Source organism: Phoca vitulina, unplaced genomic scaffold (assembly GCF_004348235.1).
Source record: "Phoca vitulina isolate PV1807 unplaced genomic scaffold, GSC_HSeal_1.0 scaffold31, whole genome shotgun sequence".
NCBI classification, from domain to species: Eukaryota; Metazoa; Chordata; class Mammalia; order Carnivora; family Phocidae; genus Phoca; species Phoca vitulina.
Window position 1 is genome coordinate 24326998 of NW_022589734.1, and position 13073 is coordinate 24340070.

The 13073-nt window shown below is 42.8% G+C and overlaps 1 protein-coding gene across 13 annotated transcripts in view; it reads left to right on the forward strand.

Annotated features, from left to right (window-relative positions):
* The window catches only part of CARMIL1 (capping protein regulator and myosin 1 linker 1), a 306714-nt gene that overhangs the window by 251428 nt on the left and 42213 nt on the right, over positions 1–13073 (forward strand). For 9 of the 13 annotated variants that reach the window (XM_032424759.1, XM_032424754.1, XM_032424755.1 and 6 more), the window contains one exon: positions 10110–10127. The exons of the other annotated variants lie outside the window; for them this stretch is intronic. In XM_032424759.1, coding sequence (XP_032280650.1) covers positions 10110–10127 — 18 coding nt within the window. The remainder of the gene's footprint in view (positions 1–10109; positions 10128–13073) is intronic. 13 annotated transcript variants of the gene reach the window in all.

A 13073-nucleotide genomic window follows, 5' to 3' on the forward strand; every position in this document is an offset into this window, starting at 1 on the left:
GAGTCTGCCACCGAAATGAAGTCATCTAGAGACGCTTGAATTAGCACAGAATGCGTCTTTCAACCCTCAGTCGCAGCCCACAAGTGACTCATCGAGTCAGTGTAATGGTTCTGGCCAGGAGTTTAAAAAAAAAACAACTCAGAAATGAAACAAAGTATGAATATAAAGGACCAGATTACACCAAATGTTTGTTTCAGTTATACATACATGTACGCGTACGTCAGGTCGTGGCATGAATAAAATACATTCCGTATATACGGTGGATCACAGTCTAGGGGGCGCCTGGCTGGCTCGGTCAGAAGAGCATGCGACTCTTGATCTCGGGGTTGGAAGTTCGTGCCTCATGTTGGGTGCAGAGTCCTAAAAATAAATAAATAAATAAAACCTAAAAAATAAGAATAAAAAAGCTGGGTCATGGTCAAAGACGTTTGAGGAACATTCATCACCAGAAGCTCACTTTCCCCGCTGTGGTTCAGCTTGCCCCCAGCACTAGGCACACACAGCTCCTCACCCCGACCTACTCTTCCCCGGGCAGTGGGGCCCAGGCAGGGCCTGAGCAGAGATCCAGCGGTGGGAGAGGACCCGGTGCCCTTGAAGGTCTCGGCTAAACAGACTTGCCCCTTTCTTCCTGCTGTTTTGGGCCTCTGTACAATTGCTGAGGTGTGCGTCTGCATTGTGTCCTGGAGCTCCAGTAAGGGCTGCCTTAATAACTAGCCCTAAAAAACTTGTTACCATATACACGTCATGGTCACTGTTCACTCCATCCCAGAGTACCTCTGTTACAAATACATGCAGGAGAAATCGCAGGTCTTTATCAGCAGTGATGAAAATCCTGAGCTGCTGGTTTGCTCCTTATCTCACGAGCACGTTACTCCATGACTTGAGCCTCACTTTCGTCGAGGGCCTCAGAGCTCACTGTGCACTTGACCTAAAGAAGGGTTCAGGGCCTGAAGAAGTATAGTTCGTTGTATGCAGCCTTAATTCGGGCTTCATTTTTTTTTTTTCTTCTTAGTCCTGATTTATTCCTTTTTTTTCTCCCCCCAAATCTTGCTGTTCTAAATGGGTCTCAGCTCATCTGGGGCTTGAGGTGGTTGTACATTGATAGTGAAGTATTAGAGCTCTGCTAGAGGGCAGGTGGCCCAGCCCGGCCTGGGGGAGGGGCGTTGTCGGGGAAGGCATCCTGGAGCAAGGTTCTGAGCATCATGCCTGCCACATAGTGGGTGCTCGGTAACTGTTGGGACAGAGAGAGATGGCATTTGAGAGAGAACTTGGCTGGGAGGAGGATGAGTAAGTGAACGTGGCAGAGAGCGGCGCACACGGGTTCAGAGCGAGGAGAGAACGGTGCAGATTGAGGAACTGTTGTAGCATTATGTGCGGCAGGGATGGGGGGTGGCGAAGAGGCTGGAGGCCATACCACGTTAAGTCTTGAGACTCACGGAGGGCTAGCTTGTTTTTATATTATTTTAAGGCGGCAAGGAGTCCGTGAAGCTGAGGAATATGGGAGAACGGCAGGTCTTGCCAGAAACGGACAGTAGTGGATGTGTTGAGTGGGGGTGCCCGCCAGGCCCTGGCTGAGATGTCCGGTTGGCACGTGGGTGTGAGTGGGCTCAGCAGCTGGGTGTGAGCGTGTAGTCCGCACGCGCACCGCAGTGTAGACACGCTTACCAGACTACCTCCCCAGCTCCGTAACCACTCTCCTTTCTACGTTCGTTTCCCCCGAGCTACAGACTTGTATGTTCAGCCTCTCCCTGACATCTGGACTAGATGTGTGCCCACAACGGAGCCACAGGCTCCCCCCCCCGCCTCCCAAGCACGCCCGATCCCCATGTATGACACCAGCTCTACCCGCAGGCTCAAGCTGTCCCTTTCCCGTACTGCCCAGTCCCGCTCTGTCCCTCAGCCTCGTCACCCTCGGTTCTTGCCTGTACCCCTGACGCACGCTGGCAGCCCGCAGTCTTGCCTCCATTCCTGCCTTTCTGCAACCTGTCAGTCCCTACCCAGCAGCCTGGGAACCTACTCGTGTCCCAGGTGTCGGACCCTGCGACAGCCTCCCATCGCGCCCAGAATAAATACGCTTTCCTCAGGTCTGCGAGGCCCCTGCCTGTCTGTCTCCACCTTGTCCTGCACTCCCTTTTGTTCACTTCCCTCCAGTCCTTCCACCATATTACCACCTTTTGTCTTCTCAGCATTGATCACCACAGGAAATGACCTTATTTACTCCTGGAGGTATGTTTTGCCCACCTCCCCACACTGGACTCTCAGCTCCTGGAGGGCAGGGACCTGGGTTGTGCTGTTGACCACATCTCCCGGTGTCTATTGCTCAGTGCCCAGCACGTAATAATCACTCAGTAAATCTTGTTTAATGGCATGGCTTTGCGTTCCGGTTATTGCTTGGCTCTGCTTCCCTACAAGATTCTCTGCTCCTTAAGAGTATAGGATTTATGTCTTTCTGATTTCTGTGTAGCGAATTCCATCAAATGTCAGTAACACATTTCTCTGCAGACTCTAGAAACTAATTCCTTGCATGAAAAGGTTATCTTTAAACTATGAGGTTCGAAGAATGAGATTATAGGTTATGTCCTCAGTGATCTAAACTCTCAACAAGTTGTATAGGGAAAAAGGAGAAAAGCCCCCCTCCCCCCCACAGACATACAGTATCCATATGTGGGAGCTCTTTTAGCCCATTTTTCAGATGAGACTCTCAGAGTCCAGAGATGCTGAGACACTTGCCCCGGAGCACACGGCTAGTTAAGGGACAGCCAGAGCTGGGCACTGCACTATCATGGAGCCGAGTCCCAAGCCCGTGCCCTCTCTGCTGGATCCCTGGGTCACTGGCAGCAAAGGCTGGGGAAGTTGGGTGAGAAAGAGCCCATGCCCAAGGGTTTTGCACCAGGACTCGGTGGGCCGGGTCTGCATGACTGCAGGCCTACTGTCCTTATGGGGTTTGACCTTCCTGTCAGTGGACTGGGCAAGATTCTAACTTGTGTTTGAACAGACGGGAACGAGCAGCAGAGAGACCTGGGACAGAGGGCTCTCTGCCTCTGCGAGCCGCCCATTCAGAGAACATATGTGGTCAGTCCACATTCACTCCTGGCGAATCAGGCCATGCTGTTTGCCCCATGTTTGGTTTCCTGGCTTTCCTTCTTGCCTGATGGAGTTGGAAGTTTCGCCAAATATCTCCTGATAGAGTTGGAGGCTTAACCAAGTATCTCCTGAAAGTAGAGGCTTGCTGTGGAGGGAACGAGCGGGCTGGAATAACGCGGGCTGAAATTTGGGAATGACGGAAAACAGGGGCTAAGCTGTAGGTGACTGGGGAGGGAGCCCAGGTGCGGGGGACCGCCTGAGTAGAAGCAGGCCATACTCGATGGCCTTCGTGATTCGACGTCAGTCTGTCAGTGTACCAGTTGTAGTTGAGGGATACTCATCGGGGTTGGGATGAGGTCGTCTTCATTCTGCAGCTCTCATGTGGAAATTCAGAGCAAAGTTGGCCTCTCCAAATTCTTGGTTTCTCCAAACTCAGAGGAAACCGCCATCACTGCTGGAGTTTGGTATTTGATTTCGCATCTACCAGGGCTGTGGTCAAACATCTCTCACAAGCCTAGTCTTTTTCTTTCTTTCTTTTTTTTTTTTTAAGATTTTATTTATTTATTTGGGAGAGAAGGGAGAGGGAGCTCGATCCCAGGACTCCCGGGATCATGATCTGAGCCCAAGGTAGACGCTTAACCGACTGAGCCACCCAGTCGCCCCTAGCCTGTTCCTTAACAAAATCAAAATATAAAGTAATGGTTTTTAGCTTTGGCCCTTGATGTATATTCTGCCGAAAATCCTGACTTTCAGACTGAAAACCACACTTGGAAACTAGACCAAAAACAAATTACTTCCATGCTCCAGATATAAATGCATTTCTTTTATATATTTTAGTTTAGATTGTGTAACCTTATTTATATAGTTGCTTCTTGGAGTTATACATGTTCTGCTTTCCTTGAGAAACTACTTTAGGGGCATATTTTGTAATTAATAAAATAGAAATTAAAAGGTAAAGTGAGTGAACAGAGTTAAGAGGGGTAAAAAATCGGACAAGGACGTTAAAGCCAAGCTCGGGATCCATCCCCAGCTCTGCCTGTGCGGTGCTTCGTTCTGTTCGCTGGGAAGGGGGGGGCCTTAGCCTCGGGAATTCGTGTGGCAAGCTGCAGACCTGACATCTGATTATCAAATTGAGCCATGTGACCATTTCTCTTGCTCAGAGAGAGGACTGCCTAACCAGAGCTGAGCTAGAGGGTGGGTACCTGCAACCAAGCCAGGGTTTTCCTCTGGAAGCTGCTTCAAGTTGACCTCCGCCCTTGAGCAAGCACTCAGTTGAAATCCCCCAAAGCCACACCCAAGTCAGCGTGGCCAAAATGGTCTTTTCCTAAAAAACACTTCAGAGCGTCCTCTATCGTGGGCATAGCAAAACCACAGAAATGCTGCTAGTTGAGCCCTGTGTGGCCTCGACTCCCCAGGTAACTGGATCAATTGGCCACCTGTATGCAGTTATTTGATACTGAAATCTTAAATGTTGGAGAATGTCAACGAAGGGCATTCATGTAGGGTTTGCCATATAGTTAATATTAGGTCAGGACAACACGTAGAGACTACCGATGTGCTTTCGAAAGCCAGTCTTCTTTGGTTATAATACACCACCATAGTGGCATGTAGGACGTGTCTTTGATAGACAGTTTATCTCACTGTTCCCTGTAGCTTGGGTTGCAAATAGTTAACTCACTTCAAAATGCAGCCAAAGCCAATGAAAAATCACAGGTGGCAAACAGTATTGCCTTGTTTTTGGCAGGTTTCCTCACAAATGAAGCAGACTGTGTTAATAATAATGATTGAAGGTTATGAGCAAGTAACTATCAAACTAGTGGATCTGTAATTTGGAGAGAGGTGTCTTGAGAATCCATTCTCTTCTGAGTCTCACTGGAGAATCCGTTCAGAAGGGATGTTAATCAGAGTTGAACTGAACAGGACAAAGACCTTGGTTTCTGAGCCAGATCAGGTTTTTAGAGAGTTTGGGTGGTAAACCATCTTTACCCCAAGTTCTGTTTGAGGTTGGAGGTTTAGGACAAGGAGTTATAAGACTTGGTCTTAGGAGAGCTTGGAGATCCAGGAGATCCAGGGAGAACCAGATCTCCTGATTGCTGATTGGCTGCTACAGCTCTCCAATCAGAATCCCAAGGCATCAGGCCCTTCCACCATCTACTCTTTTTACTTACCACCACTGGGGTTTACTGGACTCAAGTTTTTTAAACAGTAAATTGTTATAGGATTTAAAACTTTTTTTTTTTTTTAAGTAGGTTTTATGCCCAGTGTGGCGCCCCATGCGGGGCTTAAACAACTCATGACCCTGAGATCAAGAGTCAGATGCTTAACTGACTGAGCCACCCAGATGCCCCATTTTATTAGAGGATTTGTCTGGTTTTTGTGGTGGTGGTGGTGGTATTGACGATTAATTTTTGTCATCTTTATAGAGTTGATATCCTACGGACAGAGTAAATGTGTTACATTAAGCATTTTAGGCTAATTTTGATTATTCCTCTTGATGTCACTGAGCCATGACGTCCATTCCGAAGGCGAGTTTTTAAATCTCCCAGCCGCCTCATTCCTGCCCTCCGTTTTCACGTGGATTTTCCAGAGATCTAGTAGAGACTTAAATACCTCTCTCAAGTGTAATACTTGGAGTTTTCCCTCATTATTTATTCATTCTTTTGCAATTAAAAAAGTTAAAATCTTCCTCAACTTTTCATGACTATTAGAATAACATTGTGCTTAATACTGCAATAAAGTACTTATCTTTTTTATAATAATGCTACAAGGGGCACGTACCCGGTGCTCGTGTTCATAAGCATCATGCTTCTGAGCCCAGCAGCACTAACACGGGCTCTCAAGGTAAGATATTTGCTTGCAATTGGTACCAAGTACTTTCATTCTTTGGACAGCTCTTAAGAAAAATGCATTAAATTATAGCTACTTTTTAAAGAAAACATGCGAGTGTGAAACTTCACTTTGGCATCAGTTACACGATGAGTGAGAATGAACAAAAAGTGAGCCATTAACTGTTTCCTGGAGAAAACACGACAGAGTTGGGAAGATAAAGATTTTTAATTTTCTTGCATCAAAAAAAAAAAATTGTGCAGATCTGGAGAGTAAGGAAGTGAATCATGTTAATGTACAAATCATTCCCTCCTGTGATTTTCACAATAGGCTCTCATCAGTGCTACTCCCTGAATGCTTTTGTTTTAACACCGTGATGCCATTTTAACTTCGATATGAAATGAGGCTCTGGATATGAAAGTTAATAAGGGTGATGTGAATAGCTGGATTTAATGATGTGTTCAGTAGGAAATAGCCTCTCACTAAATCTCTACATATTGTTCCCCCTTTTGTCCACAGATTTATTGCAGCTCTCTCAGAGTTATAGCTTATGTTACCCCTACTCTCGCTAGAGTTTAAAACCTGTTACTGTCCAACCGTCAGCACAAAAGGATTAGGCATCTTTTTTTTTTTCATGGAGATCTACACCAGCTCAACCTTTTAAAAATGGAAATGCATAGAAATTACTTCGGCTCAGGTCATGATCCCAGAGTCCCGGGATCGAGTCCCACGTCAGGCTCCCTGCTCGGCAGGGAGTCTGCTTCTCCCTCTGACCCTCTCCCCTCTCATGCTCTCTCTTACTCTCTCTCTCTCAAATAAATAAATAAAATCTTTAAAAAAAAAAAAAAAGAATAAGTTTTGGTTCCCCTTGAGCAGTGACTCAGCTGAAAATCTGGTAGGAAATACTTAATTTTTGTAACCTAGTTCATTAAACAGGGATTACCCATATCTATTCTAGAAGTGCACAGAAAAGCAGAAGGTGAGCCTAGGATATCTTGTATCAAAAAGCAGGGATTGGCTCCAAATCCAATGGGATAATTTCAAAGGCTACAAAATCCAGATTGAAATTGCTCCCGCTGGGACATTCTGAGCACCAGAAAGAATAATGACAGTAATAGTTTATGATAGATTGAATTAATTTTAAAACATCCATGAGTCCATAGCAATACTAAGAAAATTAAAAAGAGGAGGATACAGAGAACTTTTTAAAGGAATAGTTGATCTTTGCAGGGGATGGCACCTAATAAATGCGGGAATGATGATAAAAGTGAAAAGGTACAATTTTGTAGTCTGCGTTGTATTAGTTCATTCAGGTAAGGATTGTTGATGGTTGTTTGAAAATGGGGTCATCCCCATGAAACAGAGGTATCGCCTCAAAGACTTACTATTAATTGCCAAGGGGGAAGGTACTCTTATAATGGAGCGGTTGGCAGGTCCCCACCTAATGAACTTGGTGTTACCAACAGCCCAACAACCTGACATGGACACCATCTGCTGTGAGTCTGCTATACCATCCCCCTTCTCAAGAGGGCCTGGTATGCAGTAGGTGCTCAGTAAATACTTGTTGAATCTTAAATAATATAAAACGTTCCTGATAAAGTCGTAGCCTCCTTCCACCACTACCGACGTTCTCTCTCTCCTCCCCCTTCCCTCAGAGGCACCACTGTCCTGAGTTTGGACACTTCCTGTTTACTTTGTATGTTCAAACATACATGGATTCATGAACAATATATAGTGTTATTTTGTATGGTTTAGAATTTACATCCATGGCATCATGCCATGTGTATTTTTCCGAAACTTGCGTTTTTCATTCAATATTACCTTTTGAGGATTATTCGTGTTGTTACATGTGAAGCTTTTTTCCCCCTTTAACTGTTGTTCTGTCATTTCACTATGTTTCATTTGAGTTATCCATTTCCCTGTTCCATAGGCTTTTAGATTGTTCCCAGCTTTTGGCTATTGTAAGTCTACTACTTACGTGTGCATCCTCACCCGCTAATCTTTGACTTGGGAGTAGGTGATGGAAAGATGATAGTATTACTAATGTTCAAAGTCACTACCAGTTATTGAAGCTCTGTGAGGCCATTGAATGGCACTATAAACACTTTATATTCACTTTATCTTATTTAATCCTTATTTTACAAACTAGAAAGCTAGCCTGATGTTACAAAAACATTGGCCAAAGCTCCACAACTCCGTAAGGGGCAGATTCAGGATTAGAGCTCAGTTCTTGGATGCCAAAGCCTTGAGCGTGAGACCTGCTCTTAAGAGAGGATGACCTCTCTTCACTTACTGGTCCTTCTCCTATTGTAATGGGAGCTGTTGAAGTCGATACAGTTAACGGAGTTCCAAAAAGCGTGCTAAAGGAGTAGAGGCGTGAGCTAATGACCTTTGTTCCATTGAAAAGTTGAGCCATCTGTTGCCATGGTTTCCCTCTTCATAGGAACTTTTTTTTTTTTTTTGCTTGCCTGTCATTTTAGGAGTTGAACCAATTGAAAGGTCCCTCACCTTCACTTATAATGATCTTTAGGTGGATAATTGGGACAGAGCACTTCTCTTGTTGATTTAACCTTTCACAAAAAGAAGGGAAGTCTAAAATTATCCGTGAGACTTAACCATCAGCTGTAACTCACTCATGTATGTATCCATAGTTTTATCTTTAAGGAAACTTTCGAAGAGGTGTATGTTTAAAAAGGGGAGCGGCAGTCTTTATTTCAGGCAATTCAAGAATGTGTGAAAATGTATTTTTACTTTTCCTCCTCTCATCTAGCAAGGCTGTTCCAATCTAGTTTAATGAATCCTAAAATGAGATCTATTTGAAGAAAATTACCTAATACAGTATGAAATGAGTCTGGAGACTGAGGCTTTTTTGGCACGTTGCTGATGGAAGCCTTTCTGATAAGCAGATAATATGCTGATGATAATGGTGTTGTTGGCCATGGTTATGGGGAATGCCTCTGACTGGTGTGGCACCTTTTTGGGTTTTTTTAGATTTTATTGATTTCTTTATAGCACACACGTGTGAGCAGCAGAGGGGCAGAGGGAGAGGAAGAGAGAGAATCCCAAGCAGACTCTGCACTGAGCGCAGAACCTGCCACAGGGCTCCATCCCACGACCCTGAGATCATGACCTGAGCTGAAATTAAGAGTCAGATGCTCAGCTGAGTGAGCCACCCAGGCGCCCCTGTGCCACCTTTTTCCTAAAGAGACCCAGACCCTCACATCCCCAGATGGCAGGGCCCCATTATTTCATCGTGTTGTGCATTAAGAAAAATTGGCACAGAAAAAATAAGGTACTTGGGAAAAAAAGAGTCATCCCCAGGTAGATGGAGTAGGTAGTCTTCCTCAGGGTGTGTTTTCAGGAAATTTGGAAGACTCCCTCACCCTCCTACCCCCACCAAGTACTTTGCTTTCATAAAGCCTGACATTCTATAACTGGACTTGTGTTTTGGTTATGTTTTTAAAAACTCTTACAAATTTTCAAGCATTAAGGAGATGACCTAACAACTGTTGGTGATCAGTGGGGTTTAAAAAATTACTTAATTAGAGACTGAATGTGAAATATAATGCATAAGGTATCATCACCCTTGATAACACTGTGGGTAGGTAGTTATTCTAGAACCTGGCATCAGCTCCATTCCTGAAAAGCTTTGGTGACTGAGGGAGAGAGAGAATTCAAAGCTACTTCATCCTAAAGTGTAGTGGGGGAGCATAGGATGGTAGAGAAAGATCCCCAGATGGGATGTTTCTACACGCCTGGAGATACTTTGTCCCCATGTTGTTTCTGGGTCTAGCAGTTTGACCCAAGAACCAAAACCTGCATGGAGTTTTCCAATGTCCATCCAGTGGTCTGTCCACCATGTGCCTTTGGAGCTGATGACATCTCCATTCCCCAAATGGGGTCACTACCTTATGGGGTTTGTAGGCGGCATTCTGTATGCACTTAACAAAGGAGGTAACATCTGTAAGAGTTTCTGCTATTTTCAAGCTATAATTGTGCTTCTGCTTATAAAGAGCTAGAATGGATGTATTAAGCCAATATGTTGGCCTCATTCTTGCCCTGTTTCTTTGCTATGAAGGCTTTTTATGGAGCTTTTCTGTTTGTTTGTGAACCGTGTCTCTCCCTCCCCTGTTCTTGTAATGCTGTTGCTTTATCTCTCTTCCATTCATATTTTTTTCCTTCCTTTTTGCTGCATGGAGACTCTCTGCTGTACAAGTGTAAGTATTTTTTGGTGGCTCTGCAGTTTCTGGCTGTACTACTTTGCTTTCTTTTGCCCCATCTGCTTCTGCGCTGCCCGGCTGGTTTTTTTGGAGACTCAGTGTCGTCATCCATCTGTGGATGCTGCGTGAAACAGGCAGCAATTTAGAGACAAGATTGGATTTTACAAGATGGTTCAGCTAGCAAAACAGGCGATGGATTTAAAAGATCCTAGCTGTGCCTAAAACCAAGCAGAGTGTTGATGAAGAGGGTACCAACCAAGAGGGGAGAGGTGGTTTTGCCCTTTGTGTAAAAAAAAAAAAAAAGTGTGATTACTTAAATGTCCGGGTTTTATTTTGGTTTTTTTTCCTGATTCTTGCTTCCCAGGGTTGTAGAAAATTGGCATCATGATTTGCTTCTTGTATGAGAAGAATTTTCCTAATTCATTTCCCAGCTTTTTTTTTTAACCAACTGCTTTTATTTTGTTTTTTGCTTTTTTTGTTTTAACCTCAGGGAAAAGAAAATTAGGGATTCTTGAGCTCAAAGTGAGAGTGTTGTTTATTATTCTTTGCACGAACTTGATAAAATGAACAAGGCAGCTTCTCCATCCTATTTTTGTGGTGATAGAAACAATTTAACTCTCGTTTAAAAAAAAAAAAAAAAGTATGTTAGGAATTACATGTTAAAAGTGAGTTTAACAGGAAAAAAATGTTGTGCTGTTCGTCAGACTCCAGCCTAAGTCAAAGCATTAAAGTAGACCTATCACTTGAGTGACACGGGAATCGTTTTAATTCCATTATAAAAATCAGATCAAATGAGTAAGGTTTCTGAGCAACGTAGACATTGTGTTGCTTTTGATTCCTAGAGAATAGGGCCCTGCCTTTCATCCGTAGTTGGCCACGGTGGGGATTTATTGATGGTTGGTGATGTCAGGATGAGAAAGAAGTCTTGCATGTAGGGTTTTCCTTCTAAAGTTACTTTTTAAAGGGTTCAACACTGTTCCTCCTATTTCCTGAGTATGTGAATTTGAAAATAATTTATTACAAAATGCATTTATAAAGTAATTTCGTCTAGGTCTAAAATAATAGTTAACCATGAATTGATTTGTAAAGAGTCCTTTGGTGTGTGTACCTCTTCTGCTTCAGGCCCTGACCCTCTTCATCTGAGGGGCACTTCTTGATTTCTCCTGTCAGTAAATACTCATTGACAAATGTCCAGGGCAGGAAATGAAGACTAGGAAACAGTCTGAGAAAATTAGCCCTTTCATTTTGATACAAGAGCATTAACGGTTCTGAAGAGGCTGGTAAAGCTAGATTTTTTTTCCCCCAAAGTTGCAATTTATCTAATCAACAGGTGTGAAAGGGGGTTGGCAGGAGTGCATATAAACCAGATTTCTGGAGAAACATAGAATATTTGTTCCTAAATATATACTTGGGTAGATAATCATAGCTCATTGTTATATTTCCTCTTGCTTTAGGTTTATATGTAACGGGATCATAGGAGTAAGCCAGTAAAGAGTGAGCAAGTTCAGTTTTTTATCTAAAACTGTTAAGGAAGAAAAAATTCAAAAGAAAGGAAAGAAAAATAGGAGAGAAATAAAATTCACTCCCCCCCATTGTTATACTTAAACCAGAAGAAAGATCATGAAACTTTTCGTGTATCAGAAGAAATTTCTAAAATTGAGTTGCATTCTTAATACCAGTTTCAGAAACTAGTCTGATTTCGAGTCCTGCCTATTTTAGCAAAAGTCCATTGTCCCTGTCCAAGTGTCGAAAACTTCGAAACTAACAGATATGTCACATACAGTGGGAGAGTTTCATGTGGAATGCAGTTAGGAGGTATTTGCTCTTGTAGAGAGCATATGAAATGAAGGATAGCTTTGAAGCATTAGAAAGTCAAACCAAGAAGAGCAAACTAGTTTCCCTTTGGTTGATGTCTGCCATCAAATATCCTGATGATTTCCTAAATTCCTCAGTTTGTCTGTAAAATTAGGTTGAGCTGAATTACCTAGTTACAGATCGGCATCAGTTTGTAAATGTCTCTTTATATTTTCATATTGCTTATAAATATTATGTAGTCTATGTATTCTTTTATATATAATTATACATAAAATTCCATTTCATAAATTTAAAATTGTAATATATTTGAAATGTCATAATTGTCATGTGTTTTACACACATTTGGCCTCTGTTATAAAGGTTATGTAGGGAAACGAGCCAGATTATTTTTGCCCATGAACACTCTTTCTATAAAATCTAATCAAGAGTCACAGGAAAAAATTTTGGAAGACATCGTCATTCCATGCATTTTTAAACCTCTTTCTTCTTTGTTTGTGGCTGTCTAAACAAATTGACTGGAAATTATATCCCCAGCTGCTTCTTGATCCTTTTACCCATCAAGGTTATGCACAAAGTGGTTGGAATATTAAAGACATTTTCATTAAACATAGCGTATATTTCAGGAGTTTGTGTCTCCTGAAAATTAATTATTTTTAGAGGTTCACCTATGAATAGACCAGTCAGTCCACTATCTTGTTCAGTCGACTGCAAGGGCATTTTGAGGGGAGAACAACCTGGAAGCTGGATCCCTTTCCAGTTGCATTGGATTGACTGTGTTTTTTACTGAACCCACAAAGCCTGTTGTTTACAAATAGATACTCCTCAGATCGTCTGCCTTTAACTAAACCTTGAAAGAACCAAATCACCAAGTTTTCACTGTATATTTCAGGAAGACCAGTCTGGATTTAAATGTAATTGCTCGTCTTTTCTCTCCCTTTTCTCTCAATAATAAGTAACAGCGAAAGGATACTATTGTTAAATCTGGCATAAAATTGTTAGAACTGTAAAGTTGTTTGCTTTAAAGGTCAGTATGAACCAATTCATTCCTTGAACCAGAGTGTCAACTGTATGGATGTTTTTTGAGAAAGCCTTACATGGCACGCTATTAAATGAAAGACTACCAAGTAA